The sequence below is a fragment of the Aquarana catesbeiana genome, linkage group LG09 (assembly GCF_042186555.1).
Source record: "Aquarana catesbeiana isolate 2022-GZ linkage group LG09, ASM4218655v1, whole genome shotgun sequence".
Taxonomy (NCBI): domain Eukaryota; kingdom Metazoa; phylum Chordata; class Amphibia; order Anura; family Ranidae; genus Aquarana; species Aquarana catesbeiana.
This window is the reverse complement of record NC_133332.1, coordinates 29,743,015-29,769,781: the sequence shown is the minus strand read 5'-3', so window position 1 is coordinate 29,769,781 and position 26,767 is coordinate 29,743,015. Positions and strand designations below refer to the sequence as shown.

Sequence of the window (26,767 nt, the reverse complement as noted above, 5' to 3'; positions counted from 1 at the left end):
ATTAATGTTATTTTTTGAAATGTATTATCTAATGACTTTCACTTTATAATATTTTCCTGTATATATATATTTCTAGTACTTCAGGTATATAGTCTCCTAAGTATGGTGATATACCACACTAGGAAATTGTATTTCACACATACATTTTTGTTGATCACACCATACACCATTTTATCATATTTTTATGAGTGTACTGGATCCTATAGGACCAGTTTGAACAGATTTTTCTTCATTAAGAGTGTATTGATTGGTCATTTCACTCTATTTATTAGGAATATAGCGCCACTAGTCATCCATAGGGTGTTTTCAGTTTTATTAATTTTTTGGTTTAAGTGGCAGCTCACCAGTGATTGATTATTCTAGGCGCAGTGGTGGAAGGACAGGTGTGGGCACCATTATTTTTCCTGGTCATCCTCAGTTTTTAGTAAAGAATGATGATTAAAAAATAAAGAAAAAGAAAAGAAAGGAAAAAATAAGGGAAAGTTAGGTGAAAAATCAAAATAAAAAAATTAAAAATACTGAAGTAAGAGAATAAAAAAAAAGTTAAAAAGTTTAAATAAATGTAAGGGTGAGTGCACTCATAAAAATGATTCTCTTGGCTAGTAAATTTAACATAAACATTTTATAATTTACTAACAAGTATATAAACAAGAACCTTTAGGGCAGGATTACAACTATTATTTTAATAAAAACTACAGATTTAAAAAGTTTGAATTTTATTTTTCAAAATAACATTAACATGTTAAAGATTATATGAGATTTTAGTGATTTTATTTACATCTACTTTAAATCCACACAGATACTTTTCAAAGTCCATTCGATCTTTTTTCCAACATTCATTAAAGTCCAAAGGGCTTTTCAAACAAATCAACATAGGGTACATTGTATTATGTATCTGAAGATTACATAGCTGTACATCAAAAAAGAACTAAGGGAATAAAGGCCCACCATGAGCCCTAGGGTCACACCATATGAGAAATGGTGTACACAAGAGGCGTGTCAGAGGACGGCATCTCCACTATTTATGGACTTTTATTAGATTCCTCCAACAAATTGCCTTAGAAAGACTGGGGGGGGGGGGGACCTATCTATTGTTAAGGAGTTGGAATCCTGGCATGATTCACTTCAAAGGTCTTATAAGGGCATTCTGAATGTGTCTTTAGTTGAACACAATTTAAAAGTTCTCACAAGATGGTACTTGTTCCTTGCCCATTTAGAAAACTCTACCTGAGCATCTCCCCTTTGTGTTTTTGGGGATGTCAAATGCATGGAACTATGGGCCATGTCTGTTAAGAAGGTCCACAAAGTCGGGGTTTTTGGAACAAGGTATTTACCCTCCTAAAGTAGGTGTCTCCATCTCACTAACCCTTAGAGTAGCTTTACTAAGTGAACTTGAGAAGGTTTTGAGGGCTACACAACCATTAATATTTTTTATTCTCTTAGCAGCTAAGCTTACCATTGCCAGATGTTGGAAAAAGATTTATGTCCCCGCCTCTCTGGTATGGCAGAAGATCTTGTGGATTATAACCCATAAGAAACTCGCTAGCAATATACAGTCTCTCAGAAGTGTAGGCCAACTATATGTACATTCATTTATGATTTGGGTGGCAATTTGGGTACTCTGTTCCTTTTCAGGTACCATCCCTGGAGCCTCTCTCCACTTATCCCTTTTCTTTCTTTTTGCTTTATAAATCCTCTCTGGCCCTTTCCATTTTCTTCTTCTGTCTGGATTTAGCATATTGAGGGTTCTTGGCTAAATGTTAGTAGCCTTTAGGCTCGGGAAAATTGCCTGGGTTCTTACATGCTCTGTAACCTGTGGTTACAGTAAAGTGTGGTTTCTTTACAATGTATAATTTCTTGTAAAATTCAATAAAACATATTGAAAGTGTAGCCCCCTGTTCCCAAAAAATGGTACTGTAGTGTAAATTTAGTTTTTGGCTGAGCTGTAAACAGCTCAGATTGATTGTACATAGTTTATTTGGTTCTGTTCTAAACTTGACTGTGTTGTGCATTTCCCACTGTTGCCAGTAGGTGTCACTGGTACCACAGGACAGTGTGAGAATTTACAACTAGGTTGAGCTGTAATGAATATTCTTTTTCTGGAAACAGCCCAGTAGGAGATTCCTGCCACTGTGCATTCTGGGAAGGGGTATTTATTGAACAGAGGCCATGTGCTCTAGGCAGTCCTCACCTCGTGGCCCTTCTGGCCTGAGGCTGAGTTGATGCAAGCTCTGCAAGTAGGTCCAGAAGCCTGCCTGGGGCCTACTAGTCCAGAGGTGGTCCTTAGGCTGTCTTGCCTGTTTGGAAGAAGCCGAGCCAAGCTGAGAACATTCAGGAGAGGACCCTTGCTGGAGAGAACCAGGATGAAGCCTGGTCTCTCAGAAGGGCCTGGTAATTCAATTGGAGGACACATCAGTATCTGACTACCCTTACAGTACTGCCGGGTCGGCTTAAAGGTTCTGGTACTGTCAAGCTGTTCTACAATCTAATCAAGGTAATACGCTCCTGGCTGCTAAGTCTGTGAGAGAAGCTTATTCAGACATCTTACTGGTTGCTAGGTCTGTGTGAGAGACCTATCCAGGTATTCAAGATCTGCTGAAAGAAATGTGTTTGTCCTTTGATTCAAGGAGCCTGTAAGTGATCTGTTAAAAAAGGGTATCTGAAACCTTCCCTTAACCTCTTTTCTACAACCTTTATCAAGTTATAATTAACCACTTCCCTCCCGCCCTATAGCGGATTGACGTCCGGGAAGTGGTTCCGTTATCCTGACTGGGCGTCATATGACGTCCAGCAGGATAACATGCCGCTGCACGCCCCCGGGGGCGTGCATCTCGGCGATCGGTGGAGCGGTGTGTCAGCCTGACACACCGCTCCACCGATCTTGGCTGATCACGCTGTCAATGGGAAGAGCCGTTGATCGGCTTTTCCTCACTCGCGTCTGACAGACGCGAGTAGAGGAGAGCCGATCGGCGGTTCTCCTGACGGGGGTCTGCGCTGATTGTTTATCAGCGTAGCCCCCCCCTCAGATCACCACACTGGACCACCAGGGATCGCCACTAGGACCACCAGGGAAGGGGCAACATGTGGATGGCCAGGTATGTACCCCATGGCCATCGACATGTGCCCAATCTGTGCCAATCAGTGCCCACAAATGGGCACTGATTGGCACCGTTATGTTCCAGCAATGCCCCCAATATGTTTCATTAATGCCACCTGTCATTGCCCATCGGTGCCCATCGGTGCCCATCAGTGCCCATCTATCAGTGCCCATCAGTGCCACACATCAGTGCCACCCATAAGTACCCATCAGTACCACCCATATGTACCAATCAATGCCACCTACGAGTGCCCATCAGTGCCGCCTATGAGTGCCCATCAGTGCCATCTCATTGGTGCCACCTTATCGGTGCCCATCAGTGCAGCCATATCAGTGGCCGTCATTGAAGGAGAAAACGTGCTTATTTACAAAAAATTTTAACAGAAACAAAGAAAAACATGTTTTTTTTCGAAAATTTCGGCCTATTTTTATTTGTTGCGCAAAAAATAAAAACCGCAGAGGTGATCAAATACCACCAAAAGAAAGCTCTATTTGTGGGAACAAAATGATAAAAAATTTGTTTGGGTACAGTGTAGCATGACCGTGCAATTGTCATTCAAATTGCGACAGCGCTGAAAGCTGAAAATTGGCCTGGGCGGGAAGGTGTCTAAGTGCCTGGTATTGAAGTGGTTAAAGCATTGTAAAATACCTAAAGTGACTGGCGCCCACATTTGTTCTAACTTCCCATTATAGCCATGGACTCAGCCCTGGGGTGAATGTAGGCTTGCTCCCTGGAGGTACTTTCCTGCTCCCAGTGGACCCAGGGGGGTGCTACAAAAGTTAAAGAGAACTAAGGCGGAAACCTGACAAATATATTAATACCATGTTTTGCAGATCCGTAATGAGTTCTCCTGATGGTGATTTAAGAAATAAAACTACCAAATGGGAGATAAAGAGAATGGTTTCCATTATAATGCTACACAGCAGATATTTCATCTGTGGGCCTTAAATGTAGGTACAGGTCAAAGCAATATTTTTTATTGTTAAGTTAAAATTTTTCTTACAGCAGTTTTTACCTTCTTGTTTCTCAGGCTATAAATAAATGGGTTGAGCATTGGTATAATGATGGTGTACACCACACTGATGACCCGATCATAGGTCGGTGAATAGATGGCACTTGGACGAAAGTACACAAATATGACTGTGCTGTAGAAGAGGATGACCATGGTGAGGTGAGATGAGCAAGTGGAAAAGGTCTTCCACCTTCCCCTGGATGACTGTAAAGTCAACACTGCTTTGATGATGAGTATGTAGGATACAAGGATGAAGAGCACTGGGCTAAAGATGACAATTGCACATTCAATGAAGATAACCTTCTGAAGAACATCTGAAGCTTCTAAACAGGATAGCACCATTAATACAGGAAGATCACAGAAAAAGTGGTGGATTAGCCAACTACAGTTTTGCTGAGAAGAAGTCAGCACAGTGTGAAAAGTAGAGTGAAGACACACAATGACCCAAGAGATAGTTACTAGACAAATACAAGTCCTCTTGCTCATAATTATCATATAACTCAGGGGGAAACAAACTGCACAATATCGATCTAAGGCCATGATGGCCAACAAAAAACTGTCCATGTTGCCCACTGCCAGAAACAGAAAGAGCTGGGTGAAACAGCCATGGATGGAGATGTGGGTATCCCCAGACAGGAGGCTATACAAAGCCCTTGGAATGATAATGGAGGTAAACAGTATATCCACAATGGCAAGGTTCCCCATCAAAATGTACATGGGGGAGTGAAGCTGGGGCTGTGATGTAATCAGTGTGAAGATAAAGGAGTTTCCAGCAATACAAATGACATATGCAGCCAGAAATAAAGAGGAGAGAGGGAGGAGAAGATCAGGTGTATCGGAAAATCCCAATAGGACAAAGTCCGTGAAAGTCTTATTTTCAGCAGGCTCCATGTTTATTTTGGTCAGTTATGAACGTGATGAAAAGGGGAATACAGGATGAAGTACATCTGTAGAAATTGATACCGTGTTTTAAAAATTATAAACCACAGGGTACAAAAAATGGTAACCAGAATATGCAAACTGAGACCAGAGAAACTGAATAACATGTTACATGAATATTTATTGAGTTGTTGCAGCTGTAAAGTAAGAGCAAAATTTAACATTAAAGTGTGTGTCAACCCATAATCCAGACTTCTTTATGCTGGTTTCATGTTTCACTGTAAATCGGAAGTAAAATTTTGTACGACGATCGGCCAAATATCTGATTGTTAGCATAGTGCTTGCAAAAGCCGATTCCGACTTTTCGGTTGACAAAACCTGAAGGTGCAGGCTATAACATTTTTATTGTATTTGAACACAATGTCCGAATTTAATTTAATTGGTACAGTTTTCATCTAAAAAAAAAATCGTAAGAGCAAGACTACGCATGCTCGGAAATGAAAGAATACATTACAAAACAATTCAACACATTACATCACTTTCGAAGTTGTATTCATACGAGAATTTTCTAAAGTTGAGTAACCTCTTTACTTTTGATATGAGACTAGCATGCAACAAAAAAAACGGACGATTATTCGTCCGATAATCTGATTGTGTGTACCAGGCTTTAAGCAAATAATTTTTTGTGAATTTTTACAGTTTCTTACCTAGAGATTTTGCCAGTAAGAACACGTCTTGTTAAGAAGCCTTCTTGTCAGCCTGCAATGTGTTCTCTTTCAGTTGGTACATGCCTACCTACAGCTAAATTAAGCAGCACATATGGAAGACAGACAAGGTTTGTGCCAATTGTGAGGCAATAGCTTAGCGTTGTCAGCCTGAAACAGGAAATGCTGTTCCTGGCAGGATCTTCAGGTAAGACACTTTGCCAGATTCACAAAAAAAAAGTATTTGCTTAACCGCTGCCTGCCCATGCTATAGCTACAGTGTGGGCTTACAATGCCAGGAGGGCGTACATAGATGTCCTCCTATGATTGCGACGTGCAGGCGGCACGCTCTGCGATTGCCGAGTTATAGGACTAGGCTGATACAGATCGGGGTAAAGGGCAAATCACAGCGCCCCTTTACCACGTGATCAGCTGTCAGACAATGACAGCTGATCACAGGATGTAAACACAAGCGTTATCGGCTTTTCTCTCCTCAAGCTGTCTGTGAGGAGAGATAAATAATAACTGGCTTCTGTTATTGGTCTCACCAGTGCTGCTAATCAGTGCCCATCAGTGCTGCTAATCAGTGCCCACCAGTGCAGCCTCATCAATGCCTACCAGTGCTGCTAATCAGTGCCACCTATCAGTGCCCATCAGTGCTGCCAATTATTGCCCATCAGTGCCTCATCATCAGTGTCACCTATCGGGGCTGCCTACCAGTGCCTATCAGTGCCCCCTATTAGTGCCACCTATCAGTGCAGCTTCATCAGTGCCGCATCATCAGATCCCATCAGTGTTGCCTCATCAGTGCCCATCGGTGCTGCCTCATCAGTGCCTATCAGTGCCCATCAGTGCAGGCAATCAGTGCCCAACAGTGCAGATTCATCAGTGCACATCAGTCAAGGAGAAAAATTACCTGTTTGCAAAATGTTTTTCAAAATTTGAGGTTTTTTTTGTTTAGCAAAAAATCAAAATCAAATACCATAAAAAAAAATATCATATGGGTACAGTGTTGCATGGCCGCGCAATTGTCATTCAACGCGTGACAGCGCTGAAAGCTGAGCAGGAAGGGGGTATATGTGCCCAGTAGGCAAGTGGTTAAGAAAACAGTACATACTGGGAATGATTCGAAACATACTGTAATAAAACATTCTACAGAGTTTGGGTTTGGGCCAGAATTGGGCTTTATATACACAAAACATTCCGAAACTCCAGCAATAGGGATGACCTAATAAGAGATAACGTATCTAAAACATTTTAAGCTAAAACATTATATTTTTGTTTCTGGATAGTGTGTAGGAGGGTTAGAATTTTTTTTTTTTTGTTTTTTTTTGCTGCTTGTGTCCCCATTATGAAGATGGAATCTCAGTATTAGTCTTTGCGTCCCTTGTCTTCGATACAGAATATAAATGGCAGTTGGTGCAAAAAGAAAAGGGTAAGAGGAAATCTTTTACTGGGTAAACATGTTCTGGTGACAACTAAGAGGTGATATCCCCTCACTATTAAAGTAAAAATTTAATCATCTGAAAATAAAGCAGATGCCTACTGACCTCAATTCCAAACACTCACAATGACAATAAAAATGAAAATTGTTAAATACAATCTATATACTATTGAAAACCTTGAAAACCCCAATTTTTTTTTCATTACATCTGACATCATGCCTCACTCTACATAGTTTTCTTAAAGCCCAACTGAACTATTAGTTTTAATACACGAAGACTGAAAACACCCCTTTCTTCTCTAGGCCATTTTTCAGCACTGTGATACTTTGATTGACAATTACTCGGACATGTACCACTGTACCCAAATGAATCGTATATAATTTACATACAGAGAGAGCATTCTTTTGGTGGAATGTAATCATCATTGGATTTTTAAATTTTTTACTCTATAAAGGTAAAAAGACCGCCGATTTTGAATAAAATTATATACTATATATTCGGAATGTACTGTAGCAACCCTGATGTTCTGACAACCTCATTTCTTGAAGCCCAAAAATGCCAGGACAGTACAAACACCCCAAAAAATTATACATTTTTTGGAATGTAGTCTAAGGTTCCTAGTAAGAAGCATTGTGGGTTTTTTAAAGCTGTATTTTTTGCCATTAAAGTGGTAATAAACTCCACTTTGTCATTTTTACCTACAGATAAGCTTATAATAAAGTAGGCAAAATGAATATCTCCTAAACATGCACTGTTTAGGAGATATTTGCTTGTTTGTGACATCACCGGCACATGCGCTCTGAAGGAATGGCATACTCATGCCATTTTCTCAGAGCTCTGTGGCGCGGCACATGCAGAAGTGATGTCATCGTGGCTCGGGCATTCAAGTGGCCGGAGCACACAAACCCGGAAGGAAGCCCAGGTGAAGATGGAAGCCTTGTCAGCTATGACAGCGCATCAATGTAGGGCTTCATTTCAGGGTAAGTCTTTCTTAATGTTCTAGTAGGCAATGCCTACTACCACATTATGATATTATCTTACAGGTGGACATTTTTTTCCAGAAGTTTACTACTGCTTTAAAATAATTTTGCCAAATTGAAAAATTTTGCCAAATTTTTTTTTAAATAAAAAAAGTTGTTAGTTCTCACAGCATAAGCATACTTACAATTACACCCCAAAAACACATTATGTTACTCATCCCAAGTATGGGGATACCACATGTGATACTTTTTCACTGCTTAGAGGCATGCATAGAGGGGCCCAAAATCTAAAGTGTACCTTCAGGCTTTTAAGTGGAATAAATTTTGTATTTCTTGAGGCCCTGAAGTGAGGACAAGAGAAACACCCAAACATTTTTGAAAGCAGACACCCCAATTTAATTTTTTGCCACAAGTTTCTAAAAAATGCAAAAAGAAAATGAAAATTAATTTTTTTACACAAAAAAGAAAAATAAATAAGGCATTTTCTAATACACAGCATGGGCATACTTATGCCGCATACACACGATCGAACATTCCGACAGCAAAATCCAGGATTTACTTCCGACGGATGTTGGCTCAAACTTGTCTTGCATACACACGGTCACACAAATGTTGACGGAAATTCCAAACGTCAAGAACGCGGTGACCTACAACATGTACAATGAGCCATGAAAAATGACGTTCTGCTTGATTCTGAGCATCTGTGGAATTTTGTGCGTCGGAATTGTGTACAGACGATCAGAATTTTCGACAACGGATTTTGTTGTCGGAAAATTTGAGAACCAGCTCTCAAATTTTTGTTGTCGGAAATTCCGACAAAAAATGTCCGATGCAGCCTACACACGGTCGGAATTTCCGACAACAAGCTCCCATCGAATATTTGTTGTCGGAAATTCCAATCATGTGTACGTGGCATTAGAGTTACACCCCAAAAGAAATTCTTCTATTCCTCCCGAGTATGGGGATGCCACATACGTTAAACTTTTTCTGCAGCCTAGCTACCACTTTGCTACGCCAAGGAACACCTTCAAGCCTTCAAGGAGCATAAATTAGGCATCCTATTTACTGACTACCTATCACATGTTTGGAGGCACTGGAGTGCTAGGACAGGGTGGTGGGCAGTCACCACCAGCTGCCACTGCTTGTCAGGGTTTTTTTTCAGCTGGAAATTGGTAGAAGTCAGTTGCACCACCTCTGGCTCAGACCCTCTGCTCCCTGCTCACCACTATCGCTCGTAAACACAGAAATCCGGCTTCTGTATTTACAAGTGACAGCTTGTCTCCCAACGGCTCCCACAGATCGGATCTACTGAACGGCTCCAGGATGTGCAGGATGGGGACAAGGGAGATGCAGGTGCCAGGAGTGCACTGCGGATGCCAACACCCCTAATGGATGATCTCCCTGCAATTGAAAAAGGTGGAGCCATCTACAGTATATGGGGAGATAATAGAGAAGAAGAGGGGTGAAAGTGAGATGTGGATGGGGGGTGCAGAGGTAAGCAGCTCTGGAAGAAAGCTGAATTCTGCACCCTGATTTCAGCTCACCCCTGAACTCTGCACCATGTATGTAGCACACCCCCGAACTCTGAATGTAACGCAACCCTGAACTTAGTGTGTGTTCCCCCCAAACTCTGCACCTTGTACTTACTATGTACTGGATTATGCACTCCTGGTATGTAATGACCCTTTAAGACCCTCCCATTGATAGTGAAATTTGAGCACACCCACTATTTGAAGTGGTTTGCAGGGTGTGTTTGTAGGTGGGGGAAGGGGGGTTTTGGGTGTCATGATTGAGTTCCTGCACTTATTTTCTCTGGAAAAAAAAGCCATGTGCCCTTTGATATCTGATATCCTGTGAAATCTCCTGTCCTTTTAGGCCTCTTTGTCTGCCAACTGCTCTCTGAAGAGTGGTCCAAACATGAATCAGTCTTCAGAGGACATCACATATGTAAAACAAAGTCCTTATGGTGACACTATGACTGATATGGTGTGATTAGGGACACTGTGACTGGTGCGGTGGTGATCAGGTACACTGTTACCGGTACAGTGGTAATTAGGAACACTGACTGGTGTGGCAGTGATCAGGAACACTGTAACTGGTGTGGCAGTGATTAGGACACTGTAACTGGTGTGGCAGTGATCAGGACACTGGGGCTGGTGTGGCAGTGATCAGGGACACTGACTGGTGTGGCAGTGATCAGGGACACTGACTGGTGTGGCAGTGATCAGGACACTGACTGGTGTGGCAGTGATCAGGACACTGTGACTGATGTGGCAGTGACACACTGATCTGGTGACATTGTACTGCTGTAGTGGTGATCAGAGAAAATAGCTGGTAGCACTAACATACAGTGATACAAAGCAGCCAGCCATTGTCCTGCCACAGCAGGACAATGTGGCAGTATGTAAAAAAAAAAATGTTATAATTTTTTTTTAAATACTGTCATCAGAGCAGTGCAGTGTCACCATAGTAACACTGTACTGCCCTAGGGGGTGATTAAGTTTTTGTTTTTTTTAAATTTGGTTTACATTTATTGCTTATTGCAGTCATGATGACTTTGTAAATAATCATTCTTTTAACATAACATCCTTCAAAAGCTGCATTTGTGAAGCCTTTGTGTACTATGATTGCTGTGATTGGTCACAGCGATCACATGGTACAGAGCCAATTTCATAGGCCCTGTACCTCAAGCTGTGATCCACTGTCTGAGGGACAAAGCACACACAGCAGGGTTGCCAACCATGTGTAAATTTATGAATGGTTTGTAACAATCAGGTACTTTTTCCCTGTCTGTAAATGTCTGTGACAGGGAAAATTTAGCCCGTAAAAAAATATGTCTGCTGTTGGCTCAGAATTGTGCATGGGCGGTTCTGGAACTGGCCAAATGTTACTGCTTAGGCGGTGGGGGAGGTACGGGTGCGCGCCTTGGTGCAACATCATGGTGATTAAAAGCTACGCCCAACGTACCTTTTATCACTACCTACCACTTCCATTGCAAGAAGATGGGAACCGTGTGGTCGTGGGAGTCAAATTATCCAGGGGACGCATGGTCACTCTGCTGCTGCCCAGCCCTGTCTGCTTTCCCAGCAGCTTTTTTTTTTTTCCTGGTTTCATCAGTCTATCAATTAAGGGGTGTGGTTAATTGCTCACAGGTGCCTATTTAACTGGTTGTAGGACTCAGTCTGAGCGTGCTCAGTCTGAAGCTGTGGAGCTTGGTGTAAGTGGAGCTGGAATAAGTGGGAGTTAAAACCAGAGTTTAAAACAGGAGGTTATAACAGGGGTCATAGTACCTGTGTAGTGTGAGTATCTGAGTGTTGTCTGAGTAGTGTGTGTGTGGATCATTAGTACTTGGGTATTGTGTACTTGTGTATTGCGAGTGCACGTAGGTCTGTGAGTACCTGTGTATTGTCTTGTTGTGTACCTGTGTATTGTCTTGAGTATTAGTGCCAGGAAGCTAGCTGTTAGGTAATTTGGACAGGGTAAAATCCCCAAATCCTCACTAAATTTAATAGGTACGATGCCCGGCGGGTGTGGAGAGGCGACTCTTTGTACATCTTGCCGCATGTATGCGTTCCTTGATCATCCGATTGAGGGCGAATACTGCTGTGCAAAATGTAAGCACATTGTTTCCCTGGAAGCCCAGGTTCTGAATCTGGGGAAGCAACTGTCAGCACTGAGAAGTCCCTCCATACTAAAGGTGAGCCAGGAACGTACACGGCAGGTGACGGTAGGGGCCAGCACAGAGGCGGGTGGAGACAAAGAGGTGCAGGCACTAGCAAAGAGTAGATGGGTGACAGTCAGGAGGGGTAGAGGGGGAAGTGCCAGAGAGGCCGATCCAGGACTGGAGCATCCCAATAAGTACGCTCCATTGAGTGACATTGGTGAAACCAGTCAGGGACCAGCACTGCTGGAGATGAGGGACTCTCCTAGCTGCCAGGGGAAGAACTCCTCCAGTGAGAGTGGGGGGGCAGCAAAGGGAAAGGAAAGACAGATTCTGGTGGTAGGGGACTCAATTCTTAGAAGGACAGAGAGGGCAATCTGTAACCAAGACCTGAAGCGCCAAACAGTATGTTGTCTACCGGGCGCTCGGGTTCGGCACATCACGGATCTTGTGGACAGATTACTGGGAGGGGCTGGGGAAGACCCGGCTGTCATGGTGCACGTTGGCACCAATGACAAAGTCAGAGGCAGATGGAGTGTCCTAAAGAACGATTTTAGGGACTTAGGAGCTAAATTGAGGAAAAGGACCTCCAAGGTAGTGTTCTCAGGAATACTACCGGTACATCGAGCCACACCAGAAAGGCAGAGGGAGATTAGGGAAGTAAACAAGTGGCTGAAGAGCTGGTGTAGTAAGGAGGGGTTTGGGTTCCTGGAGGACTGGGCCGACTTCTCAGTCGGTAACCGGTACTATAGAAGGGACGGACTGCACCTAAATGAGGAGGGTGCAGATCTGCTGGGAATGAAGATGGACAAAAAGTTAGAGGGGTTTTTAAACTAGGCGATGGGGGGGAGGGTCCAGAGACAGTAATAGCCAGCGCGGAAGATATTCCAGAGGGTAGTATTGGGGGCATTAGTGGTAGGTTAACCAAAGCACAAAAACACAAGGTGAGTATAGTAGCAAGTCCTAGTTGCAATCTTGAAACACCCAATACGAGGACAATATGCGACCGGTCTAAACTATGTGGCATGTTCACCAATGCCAGGAGCATGGCGGACAAGATGGGTGAACTAGAGATACTGTTGTACATGGAGGATTTGGATTTTGTGGGAATTTCAGAGACCTGGTTCAACAGCTCTCATGAATGGCTGGCAAACATTCAAGGGTATACCCTATACCGCAAGGATAGAGAGGGTAAAAAAGGGGGAGGGGTATGCCTATATATCAAGAATAATGTACAAGTGAATGTGAGAGATGACATCACTGAGGGGGCTAGGGAGGAGGTGGAATCTTTATGGGTAGAGCTCCAAAGGGATGAAGCTAAGGGGAAAATAATACTGGGAGTATGCTATAGGCCCCCTAACCTGAGGGAGGAAGTGGAGACGGATCTCCTATCACAAATTGGATTAGCAGCAAGGATGGGAAGTGTTATCATAATGGGGGATTTTAATTATCCAGACATAGACTGGGCGGAGGGAACCGCGCATTCATTTAAGGCTCACCAGTTCCTTAGTGTCTTGCAGGACAATTTTATGGGTCAGATGGTAGACGCACCAACTAGAAATAAAACATTACTAGATCTACTGATTACCAACAATACAGACCTGATAACAGATGTGGAAATACGGGGCAATTTAGGTAACAGCGATCACAGGTCAATTAGTTTCAGTATAAATCACACAAATAGGAAACATGAAGCGAACACAAAGACACTGAATTTCAAAAGAGCCAACTTCCCTAAACTACAAACCTTGCTAAAAGGCATAAATTGGGATAAAATATTAGGAACAAAGAATACGGAGGAGAGATGGGTTTGCTTTAAGAGCATATTAAATAAGGATCTCCAGGTCTACTCCTGTCAATCGACGCTGAGAAAGCGTTTGACAGGGTAGACTGGGGCTTTATGTTCTGTCTGCTGGAGGAAATAGGATTTGGGCCAGCCATGATTAGATGGATAAAGGCGTTGTATGCCAATCCTTCAGCAAGGGTCAAAGTTAACGGAGTATTATCAGAGCCGTTTGCAATGACCAACGGAACGAGACAAGGGTGCCCACTGTCCCCCCTTTTGTTCGTGTTGACGCTTGAGCCCTTGCTAATTAGGATAAGGCAGAACCCGGATATCTCAGGAGTATTTGATGGAGAGGAAGACCACAAATTGGCTGCCTTTGCAGATGATATCCTTCTTTATATTACTCGACCTAGAATAACTCTCCCTAACCTGCTTAAAACATTGAAAGAATATGGGGAAATATCAAATTTCAAGATCAACCCGGCCAAATCAGAAATTCTAGAAATTAACAAGATGGATAAAAAAGATCGCGCGGCCCACAAGGAATTCCCATTTGCGTGGGGAAAAAAAGAGTTAAAATACCTGGGGATAAAGATAACCGAGTCTAGAGAGATGTTATTTCAAGCAAATTTTGTTTCTCTTCTCAATGAGGTCAAGGGGGAGTTGAACAGAATCACAAGAGGACAGCTCTCATGGGGGGGAAGAATAAATATCATCAAAATGACAATATTGCCAAAGATTTTATATAAAATGCAAATGTTGCCCATTCCACTACCACAAGCATATTTTAAAAAACTGCACTCACTTTTTATAAAATTTATTTGGAGAGGGAAAACACCGCGTATAAGTTATGCAACACTGGCTAGGAGTAAAGAGAAGGGGGGATGGGGAGCACCAGATATAAGAAGTTACCACGAAGCAATTATTTTAGCAAGAATTATTGATTGGGCAAAAGGAAATAAAGAAAAGCGTTGGGTGAAAATGGACAACACGATTAGTAAAGTAGATTTGAGTAAAGTAATTTGGATACCTCCACTCTTTAGGAAACTTAGTACTGAGACACATTTTATCACCAGACACACTTTAAAATTATGGGACTATTTGTATAAAAGGGAGAAATGGGAGTATAACTCCCCTTTGATCCCTTTGTGGGGCACTGAATTTTTTTCACCGGGCTTGGAGAGCTTAAGTGGGAGATGGATCCTGCAAAAAGGGATTCAGCTTAAGGATATTATGGAGAATGGCAAACTTTGTACATTTCAAGATTTAAAAAACAAAAGCGATCTTATGATCCTTAATAGATGGCGATATTTTCAATTAAAACATTTCTTCGAAACACTCCCCCAACCAATTAGAACAATGGACAACTTACAGCCATTAGAGAAACTCTGTGTTGGTCAGGTAGGGAAGAAAGGGATTTCTAAGATCTATAAAATATTGATAGACCTTAAGGGTATAGATATCCCAGTATATATCAAAAAATGGGAGACAGAACTAAACTCAAAAATCAAAAACGATGAGGCTTTAATTCTAATAAAGAGAGTCCACAATACCTCAGTAAATTATAAAGTATCTGAGCTAAATTATAAATGTTTGACAAGATGGTACATCACTCCAGACAGAGTCTCTAAGTATCAGAGCGATACCACACAATTCTGCTGGAGGGGATGCAAGGAGTTGGGCACAACGGCACACATTTGGTGGCAGTGTGCAAAAATAAGGGAATTCTGGGATGAGATAAGGAAAATTATTGGTGAGATAACTCAAATAGCGGTCCCGGATGACCCATGGGCATGTATATTCCATGGTTTCAGAATGCCAACCGAGTCATATTTGAGAACTCTCATCCCACAATTGTTGAACGCAGCAAAAAGTCTCATTGTAAGACACTGGAAGGAAAAAAGCTGTCCAACACTACAAGAATGGTACGATAAAACAAATGAAATTCAGAACTTAGAATATTTGAGATATACTGAGGAAGAGGAGGAGTATGAAGAAAAGTGGAAGGGTTGGCAAAAATTTAAAAGCTCAATAAGAGCTGTAGAGGTCTTGGGATATTAAGAGGATCAGGCTATTGCTGCCGGAAGGCAGAGGGGGACAAGATGCAACAAGAGTGGTGTCCATCGGGGATGATGACCTAGTTAGTTTGGAAGGTCTGGACGAAAAGATGTGTCGGGCTTCAAAGAGGGAGGGTAGATGGGAGGGGGGCGGGGGAAGGGAAGGGGGCTCAAGTTACGGAAGGATTTAGATATGTCACTATTGATATCGTCAATGAAAGATACAGCGATGTTGTAAGCAAGAAAACTAAAACAAAATGAGAGCTGTGAAAAAAAAAAAAAAAAAAAAAAAGCCACTATGATGTGAGTAATGAATCGAGAAAGTGTTGAACGGTAAAGTTGAAACTTATACCCCCTGAAAACAGACACTGATGTGGTGGAAAAAAAAAAAAAAAGAGCATATTAAATAAGGGCATTAGCCAATGTATCCCATTGGGTAATAAATTTAAAAGAGCGAACAAACATCCTGGATGGCTTAACTCCAATGTAAAAATGCATATAAAAGCAAAGGAGAAGGCCTTCAAAAAATACAAGGTTGAGGGATCATCCTCAGCATTCAGAATTTATAAAGAATGCAATAAGAAATGTAAGGGTGCAATTAGGATGGCTAAGATAGAACATGAAAGACACATAGCGGAGGAGAGCAAAAAAAATCCCAAGAAATTCTTTAAGTATGTAAACAGTAAAAAAGGGAGGACAGACCATATTGGCCCCATAAAGAACGAGGAAGGACATCTGGTTACAAAGGATGGGGAGACGGCGAAGGTATTGAATTTCTTCTTCACCTCAGTCTTCACGAGTGAATCGGGGGGCTTCAGTAACCAAAACTGCAGTGTTTATCCTCATGACACAACACAGGAAGCACCTACATGGTTAACAGAGGACGGAATTAAAATTAGACTTGAGAAACTTAACATTAATAAATCACCAGGACCAGATGGCTTGCATCCGAGGGTACTTAGGGAACTCAGTCAGGTGATTGCCAGACCGTTGTTCCTAATTTTTACAGACAGTCTATTGACTGGAATGGTACCAGCTGATTGGAGAAAAGCCAATGTAGCACCAATATTTAAAAAGGGCCCAAAAAACATCCCTGGGAATTACAGACCAGTTAGCCTAACATCAATAGTATGTCAACTCTTGGAGGGGATGATAAGGGACTATATACAAGATTTTAGTAATAAGAATGATATCATTAGCAGTAATCAGCATGGATTCATGAAGAATCGTTCTTGCCAAACCAATCTATTAACCTTCTATGAGGAGGTGAGTTGCCATCTAGATAAAGGAAGGCCCGTAGACGTGGTGTATCTGGATTTTGCAAAAGCATTTGACACAGTTCCCCATAAACGTTTACTGTACAAAATAAGGTGCGTTGGCATGGACCACAGGGTGAGTACATGGATTGAAAACTGGCTACAAGGGCGTGTTCAGAGGGTGGTGATAAATGGGGAGTACTCAGAATGGTCAGGGGTGGGTAGTGGGGTTCCCCAGGGTTCTGTGCTGGGACCAATCCTATTCAATTTGTTCATAAACGACCTGGAGGATGGGATAAACAGTTCAATCTCTGTATTTGCAGACAATACTAAGCTAAGCAGGGCAATAACTTCTCCGCAGGATGTGGAAATCTTGCAAAAAGACCTGAACAAATTAATGTGGTGGGCGACTACATGGCAAATGAGGTTCAATGTAGAAAAATTTTAAATAATGCATTTGGGTGTCAAAAATATGAATGCAATCTATACACTGGGGGGAGAACCTCTGGGGGAATCTAGGATGGAAAAGGACCTGGGGGTCCTAGTAGATGATAGGCTCAGCAATGGCATGCAATGCCAAGCTGCTGCTAATAAAGCAAACAGAATATTGGCATGCATTAAAAGGGGGATCAAATGCAGAGATAAAACGATAATTCTGCCGCTCTACAAGACTCTGGTCCGGCCGCACCTGGAGTATGCTGTCCAGTTCTGGGCACCAGTCCTCAGGAGGGACGTACTGGAAATGGAGCGAGTACAAAGAAGGGCAACAAAGCTAATAAAGGGTCTGGAGGATCTTAGTTATGAGGAAAGGTTGCGAGCACTGAACTTATTCTCTCTGGAGAAGAGACGCTTGAGAGGGGATATGATTTCAATTTACAAATACTGTACTGGTGACCCCACAATAGGGATAAAACTTTTTCGCAGAAGAGAGTTTAATAAGACTCGTGGCCACTCATTACAATTAGAAGAAAAGAGGTTTAACCTTAAACTACGTAGAGGGTTCTTACTGTAAGAGCGGCAAGGATGTGGAATTCCCTTCCACAGGCGGTGGTCTCAGCGGGGAGCATTGATAGCTTCAAGAAACTATTAGATAATCACCTGAATGACCGCAATATACAGGGATATGTAATGTAATACTGATACATAATCACACACATAGGTTGGACTTGATCGGACTCGGGGGGCAATGTGGAGCAGTCTCTCTCTCTCAGACTCTGGGGGCAATGTAGAGCAGTCTCTCTCTCTCTCTCTCTCAGACTCTGGAGGCAATGTGGAGCAGTCTCTCTCTCAGACTCGGGGGGCAATGTGGAGCAGTCTCTCTCTCTCTCTCAGACTCGGGGGGCAATGTGGAGCAGTCTCTCTCTCTCTCTCAGACTCTGGAGGCAATGTGGAGCAGTCTCTCTCTCTCTCTCAGACTCGGGGGGCAATGTGGAGCAGTCTCTCTCTCTCTCTCAGACTCGGGGGGCAATGTAGAGCAGTCTCTCTCTCTCTCTCAGACTCTGGAGGCAATGTGGAGCAGTCTCTCTCTAAGACTTGGGGGGCATTGTAGAGCAGTCTCTCTCTCTCTCTCTCTCAGACTCTGGAGGCAATGTGGAGTAGTCTCTCTCTCTCTCTTAGACTCTGGAGGCAATGTGGAGCAGTCTCTCTCTCTCTCTCAGACTCGGGGGGCAATGTGGAGCAGTCTCTCTCTCTCTCTCAGACTCGGGGGGCAATGTAGAGCAGTCTCTCTCTCTCTCTCTCTCTCAGACTCTGGGGGCAATGTAGAGCAGTCTCTCTCTCTCTCTCTCAGACTCTGGGGGCAATGTAGAGCAGTCTCTCTCTCTCTCTCTCAGACTCTGGAGGCAATGTGGAGCAGTCTCTCTCTCTCTCTCTCAGACTCTGGGGGCAATGTGGAGCAGTCTCTCTCTCTCTCTCTCAGACTCGGGGGGCAATGTAGAGCAGTCTCTCTCTCTCTCTCTCTCTCTCTCTCAGACTCTGGAGGCAATGTGGAGCAGTCTCTCTCTTTCTCTCAGACTCTGGAGGCAATGTGGAGCAGTCTCTCTCTCTCTCTCAGACTCTGGGGGCAATGTGGATCAGTCTCTGTCTCTCAGACTCTGGGGGCAATATGGAGCAGTCTCTGTCTCTCAGACTCTGGGGGCAATGTGGATCAGTCTCTGTCTCTCAGACTCTGGGGGCAATGTGGAGCAGTCTCTGTCTCTCAGACTCTGGGGCAATGTGGAGCAGTCTCTGTCTCTCAGACTCTGGGGGCAATGTGGAGCAGTCTCTGTCTCTCAGACTCTGGGGGCAATGTGGATCAGTCTCTGTCTCTCAGACTCTGGGGGCAATGTGGAGCAGTCTCTGTCTCTCAGACTCTGGGGGCAATGTGGATCAGTCTCTGTCTCTCAGACTCTGGGGGCAATGTGGATCAGTCTCTGTCTCTCAGACTCTGGGGGCAATGTGGAGCAGTCTCTCTCTCTCAGACTCTGGGGGCAATGTGGAGCAGTCTCTCTCTCTCTCAGACTCTGGGGGCAATGTGGAGCAGGAGCAGTCTCGCTAGGCAAGCCAACTCTGGAATTGTTAAGTTTGCTGCAGAAAAACACCACCACCACCAGATCCAGCAATGTTGGCCCATAGAAAAGAACTTCTGAAATTAAGTTAAAAATAGGTAATTTTCTTGCACAAAAAAATCTGCCACTAAGTTCCTTAGATGATCTTACCGACAACATTGCTGACTGGTTTTCAGACTAAAAATTAGCAAAATGCTTCCGTTGTAAGAGTATCAAAGATGCTGATGTCACAATATATGACCAGAAGCTTGAAACTTTATCAAGCCCTAAGCGTAAATCACTCAGTATTTCTTCTGTTGCTGGTAAGGTGGTTGGTGGTGTTGGAGGAAGAAGAGGACTGACTGCAGAGCATGTCATGAGCATGTGCAAATGTGATTCCTTCCTGATGTGACTGTACAACATAATTAGAAAAAAGGAATAAAATTAAATATATTTTCAAACACAGAAAATTACTGTTTGAGCTGTGAAAATGTGAGTTGTGAAAATGTTGGGGTTAAAGCGATATTAAAGCGGAGGTCCGCCCATCGCTGCAAAAATTAAAAGCCAGCAGCTACACATACTGTAGCTGCTGACTTTTAATAATAGGACACTTACCTGTCCTGGAGTCCAGCGATGTCGGCACCGCAGCTGATCTTTCCATCAGCTGTCGGCAGTGGCGTCTCCAGCTTTCAAATTTAGGGGGGGCACATGGGGGGACAGGGAAAAAAAGTAGGGGGGCAACTATAAAATGCATATATATATATATATATATATATATATATATATATATATTCTGGGGCCCTTTACTACGACCCCACAACGGGCCCTTTCACATGTTCTGCAGTGAGCTCCCTTCCTACTGTATTGGGGCACCCCAGGGTGGCAGAAAACAAGAGATATATGTCACCAGCATATCAAGAAAATATAAGGATCCAAAGCAGTGGGAGAACTATCAGGTTTGCAAAGGTTGTCTTGCCTCCGGGCCCTGGTGTTCTGCCACTGTGGGGTTCCCCAGCCTCCTCTTGCTGTCCTGCCCCTGCTATTGACAGCTCTGGTCTGGCATCTCTTGGAATGTACAGGCTGGTCCTCCTGTCCTAAGGACGGGAGAAATCAGTCTGTTTTTTCAGTAACTGAAAGTCCTGGTGGAGTCCTTCCTGCAACTCGCTCTTCTCCCTGCCAATGAGGATGCAGGTGAAGGAGCAGATCAGGCGGCCGTGGTTGTGTGAACGCTCGCATTATGCAGTGTCAGCGAACAGGGGAGGGGGGAGGAATCACCCGCAGGAGCTGACTGGGGACTCTCTCCCTCTTAGACATTGATTTTTTGTAAAAAAAAAAAAAAAAAAAATTTTTTTTTTTGGGGGGACACATGGTGGGGCACAGCATAATGTTGGGGGGGGTCAGGGCCACCTCTGCCCCCCCCCTAGGGTCGCCATTGGCTGTCGGGTGCTGCTGCCGCCATTGCGGGTAAGGGAACTCGGCAGTGTAGCCTTACAGCTGCACGCTGGGGACCCTGTTGCGCATGTGCGAGGCTCTGCTCCTCTGTCCTACTGGCCCGGCAGCAGGGGAAGGAGGAGGGGAGAGGAGGGAGCCGAGCGGTGACATCAACGGCCACGGCTGTGGCTCCAGGAAGTGGGGACAGGATACAGGTGTTGACAGGTGTCCGCTCCACCCCCCCCCCAAAAGGTGCCAAATGTAGCACCAGAGGAGGGAGGAGACAAATGAGCGGAAGTTCCACTTTTGCGTGGAACTCCACTTTAAAGTCTCTTTTTAAAAAAACAAACATGTTATACTTATCTGCTCTGTGCAGTAGTTTTGCACAAAGCAGCCCCAATCCTCCTCATCTCGGGTCCCTTGCAGGCGCTCCTGGCCCCTCCCTCCTGCCGGGTGCCCCCGCAGCAAGCAGCTTGTTATGGGGGCACCCAAGCAGGTGCACTCCAAAACCGTGGCTCTGTGTGTCCATTCACACCAATGGCTCCTGCCAAAAGCCAATCAGGAGTGCGAATCAAGGCTCTTATGGACATCGCTGGATGGAGAGGGGGCTCAGGTAAATATTAGGGGGGAGGGGCTGCTGCACACAGAAGGTTTTTCACCTTTATACATATAATACATGAAGATAAGAAGCCTTCTGCCTTTAAATTCACTTTAAGTGTTTCTCTATGTATATTTAGCATGAAAAAGGAAATTTTGCTTCAGTTTTTTGAAGCAGAGCTGTGACCATGCTAGGGGGGTTCACCCTTTGCTCTTGTGCCTATTGTCTGTAGAGGGCGTAAAGTGGCAAATTTCCTAAAAATTGGAAGTTGTCAATGAATCAGGAGGTGAGGGGAGCCTTCAAATAGGGACCCCTGTTCCACTGAACACTGCTGCAAGGTACTTTCTAACTATTTGTAAAAATGCCATATTGTCTTAGTTATGGAGATTAACCACTACAGCCCCGGAAGATTTTACCCCCTTCTTGACCAGAGCACTTTTTGCGATTTGGCACTGCGTCGCTTTAACTGACAATTGCGCAATTGTACCCAAACAAAATTGACGTTTTTTCCCCACAAATAGAGCTTTCTTTTGGTGGTATTTGATCGCCTCTGCGGTTTTTAGTTTTTGTGCTATAAACAAAAAAAGAGCGACAAATTTGAAAAAAAACGCAATATTTTTTACTTTTTGCTATAATAAATACAGTGGGGCAAAAAAGTATTTAGTCAGCCACCAATTGTGCAAGTTCTCCCACTTAAAAAGATGAGAGAGGCCTGTAATTGTCATCATAGGTATACCTCAACTATGAGAGACAAAATGTGGAAACAAATCCAGACAATCACATTGTCTGATTTTTGAAAGAATTTATTTGCAAATTATGGTGGAAAATAAGTATTTGGTCAATATCAAAAGTTCATCTCAATACTTTGTTATATATCCTTTGTTGGCAATGACAGAAGTCAAACGTTTTCTGTAAGTCTTCACAAGGTTGTCACACACTGTTGCTGGTATGTTGGCCCATTCCTCCATGCAGATCTCCTCTAGAGCAGTGATGTTTTGGGGCTGTCGCTGGGCAACACGGACTTTCAACTCCCTCCAAAGGTTTTCTATGGGGTTGAGATCTGGAGACTGGCTAGGCAACTCCAGGACCTTGAAATGCTTCTTATGAAGCCACTCCTTCATTGCCCGGGCGGTGTGTTTGGGATCATTGTCATGCGGAAAGACCCAGCCACGTTTCATCTTCAATGCCCTTGCTGATGGGAGGAGGTTTGCACTCAAAATCTCACAATACATGGCCCCATTCATTCTTTCATGTACACGGATCAGTCGTTCTGTTCCCTTTGCAGAGAAACAGCCCCAAAGCATGATGTTGCCACCCCCATGCTTCACAGTAGGTATGGTGTTCTTTGGTTGCAACTCAGCATTCTCTCTCCTCTAAACATGACGAGTTGTGTTCTACCAAACAGTTCTACTTTGGTTTCATCTGACCATATGACATTCTCCCAATTCTCTTCTGGATCCTCCAAATGCTCTCTAGCTAACCACAGATGGGCCCGGACATATACTGGCTTAAGCAGGGGGACACGTCTGGCACTGCAGGATCTGGGACCCTGGCGGCGTAGTGTGTTACTGATGGTAGCCTTTGTTACCTTGGTCCCAGCACTCTGCAGGTCATTCACTAGGTTCTGGGAATTTTGCTCACCATTCTTGTGGTCATTTTGACCCCACGGGGTGAGATCTTGTGTGGAGCCCCAGATCGAGGGAGATTATGAGTGGTCTTGTATGTCTTCCATTTTCTAATTATTGCTCCCACAGTTGATTTCTTCACACCAAGCTGCTTGCCTATTGCAGATTCAGTCTTCCCAGCCTGGTAAAGGTCCACAATTTTGTTTCTGGTGTCCTTCGACAGCTCTTTGTTCTTCACCATAGTGGAGGTTGGAGTGTGACTGTTTGAGGTTGTGGACAGGTGTCTTTTATACTGATAACAAGTTCAAACAGGTTGCATTAATACAGGTAATGAGTGGAGGACAGAGGAGCCTCTTAAAGAAGAAGATACAGGTCTGTGAGAGCCAGAAATCTTGCTTGTTTGTAGGTGACCAAATACTTATTTTCCACCATAATTTGCAAATAAATTCTTTCAAAAATCAGACAATGTGATTGTCTGGATTTGTTTCCACTTTTTGTCTCTCGTAGTTGAGGTATACCTATGATGACAATTACAGGCCTCTCTCATCGTTTTAAGTGGGAGAACTTGCACAATTGGTGGCTGACTAAATACTTTTTTGCCCCCCCTGTATCCCCCAAAAATATATTAAAAAAATATTTTTTTTCTCAGTTTAGGCCGATATGTATTCTTCTACGTATTTTTGGTAAAAAAAAAAAAAAATCGCAATAAGTGTATATTGATTGGTTTGCGCAAAATGTATAGCGTCTACAAAATAGGGGATAGTTTTATGGCATTTTTATTTATTTTTTTATTTTTTATTAGTAATGGCGGCGATCTGCGATTTTTATCGGGACTGCGACATTATGGCGGACAGATCGGACACTTTTGACACTATTTTGTGACCATTGTCATTTATACAGCGATCAGTGCTATAAAAATGCATTGATTACTGTGTAAATGACACTGGCAGTGAAGGGGTTAACCACCAGGGGCGGTGAAGGGGTTACGTGTGTCCTAGGGAGTGATTCTAACTGTGGGGGAGGGGCTAAACCTCACATGACAGCGATCACTGCTCTCGATGACAGAAAGCAGTGATCTCTGTCCTGTCACTAGGCAGAACGGGCAAATGCTTTGTTTACAAAAGAATCTCCCCATTCTACCTCTCCGTGACACGATCGCAGGCACCCAACGGACATCGAGTCCGCGGGACTTGCAGTCACGGAGACCGCGGCGGGCACGCGCGCCTGCAGCAACGCTTCTTAAAAGGGACGTACCTGTACTCCCTTTTGCCCACCAGTGCCATTCTGCCGACATAAATCGGCGTACACTGGTCGACAAGCGATTAATCCTCTCTATTTGGCCTGTTTACCATTATCACCAAAAGTTAAAAAAAAAAAAATCCAGAACAGGAATAGAGAGGAAACTTTAGAAAACTTACCTCAGCCCGATCTTCCTCCAGTGATGTGCATGAGAGCCTCAGCTCCCCAGGAGAGTGGGAAGCAGCTAAACCATTGAAAGATGGCTGCATAATGCCACAATTGCATACACTGCACTTGGTTGCAGGCCAGTTACGATGGCTAGAAATAAAAAGGCATACTCTTTTTCTGAAAGTAAAGTATAACTAAAGTGTAACAGAACCGTCCAGCACCCCGCTTTGGTGCTTCCGTCAGTATACAGCTTCCTCCAGTCTGGGCATAGGAATCAGATATTATAGCTGAGCTGACCATCAAAGACTATACAGCACTAGCTTAGATGGAAACTGGAACTCTTTATTGAAAACTCACACAGAATTTATATACCACACACTATCAGGTGAGCTTAAACACATCATCGTATACAATACAAACTGTAATCAGAAATATAATTAACATAGCTAAGGAACAGCCAACATAAACAGTATGCTAATCCATCTCTAGCAACTAGATACATAAGAGGCACACTACGGGAGAGACTTACTTACAATAAACACATTATGGCAGGAGACCCCAGTGGTTTGAGCTGATTACATTAACATCTACAGTCATTGCTGGTTTGAGCCATAGAGGCCCCAAATATGTATATGGAACCTCCAGTTCACAGAGTCTCTGTGTTTTGTGGAGACATGTACTTGAGTCCAAAGCAAGGCCACTCCAAGGGTCCCCCAGGCACACACCTACGAAAGAGTAGTATTCACTTAAAAGCAAGGGACCATAGTCAGTAGGCAAGAGGCCACCCTGCAGTCTTCTCCAGAAGCTTCTGTCCCGGTTGGGTCTGTCACATAAAGGTTCAACTTTTTTTCTAGTTTTGGATAGAGTGGAGAAGGATTAGAACACCTGTCAGGTTTTTATTGCTGTCTGTGCCCCTGTTCAGGAGATTCACCCTCTCTATTTGTCATGTCTACTGTTATCATTGAAAGAAAGAGTAAATGAAATCCCCAAATTTTGAGTTGGCCCCAGAATAGTGATGGAGGAGATATCTTCCAATGGGGACACTCACTTTGGAGCAATTTCTTCAATCTTCTAGCTATGGGACAGGAAGTAAAGGGTTGTTAGTGTTGGATAGAGGTTGATTGCAAATGATCACCTTGTAAAACAACCCATTCAGTTTAACCTGTTAAGAACCAGGCCTTTTTTTGACATTTGTTGTTTACAAGTTTAAAGTGATTGTAAGGGATCATTTTTTTATTTTTTTAAAATAACAAACATATCATACTTACCTCCACTGTGCAACTCATTTTGCACAGAGTGGCCCCGAACATCCTCTTCTGGGGTCCCCCAGCAGCTCCTGCAGCTCCTCCCTGCATCAGATAACCCCCTAGGAGAAGCGCTCTTCCGAGGGGGTTACATTGCGGGAGCGTTCCCGAGTCCAGCAATTGCGTCCACAGACATGAATGCCGGACTCGGCCCCGCCCACGTCATTGGATTTGCCTGACAGCAGCGGGAGCCAATGGCTGTGTGGCTATCAATCTATCTAATCAAGAGTCGGGACCCCATGGAGGGAGGGACAGCGTGTCCCCGCCGAAGAGATGAAGAGGTTCAGGTAAGTAAAACAGGGGGCTGGTGGGCCGGTGACTGCCATAGGATGCATTAAGGTGAAAAAACACGAGGGTTTAGAACCCCTTTAAATTTGTATTTTTTGCTAGAAAATTATTTAGAACCCCCAAACATTAAATATATATATATATATATATATATATATATATATATATATATATATATATATATATATATATATATATATATATTTATTTATTAGCAGAGACGCTAGAGAATAAAATGGCGGCCGTTGTAATATTGTCACACTGTATTTGCGCAGTAGTGTTTCAAACGCAATTTTTTGGAACAAAATACACTTTTATGAATTAAAAAAAGAACAAAACAGTAAAGTTAGCCCAGTTCTTTTGTATAATGTGAAAGATTATGTTACACCAAGCATGTCATGCTTCAAAATGGCGCATGCTCGTGGAATGGCGATAAACTACGGTACTTAAAAATCTCCATAGGCGACGCTTTAAAAATGTTGACAAGCTACCTGTTTAGAGTTACAGAGGAGGTCTAGTGCTAGAATTATTGCTCTCACTTTACCAGTCGCAGGAGATACCTCACATGTGTGGTTTACATATGTGGGTGCGACTTACGTATGCGTTCGCTTCTGCGCGCAAGCTCGGAGGGACGGGGCGCTTTCCTTTTTTTCCTTTTTTCTTATTTATTTTACTTTTTATTTTTACACTGTCCCTATAATAAAAATGTTA

The 26,767-nt window shown here is 43.4% G+C and overlaps 1 protein-coding gene across 1 annotated transcript; it reads right to left on the bottom strand.

Moving 5' to 3' along the window:
• Positions 1–4,080: 4,080 nt before the first annotated feature.
• Positions 4,081–5,001, bottom strand: LOC141108895 (olfactory receptor 1L6-like). The gene has a single exon (XM_073600864.1). It carries the CDS (start codon positions 4,999–5,001, stop codon positions 4,081–4,083), a length of 921 nt encoding a protein of 306 aa, XP_073456965.1.
• Positions 5,002–26,767: the final 21,766 nt, after the last annotated feature.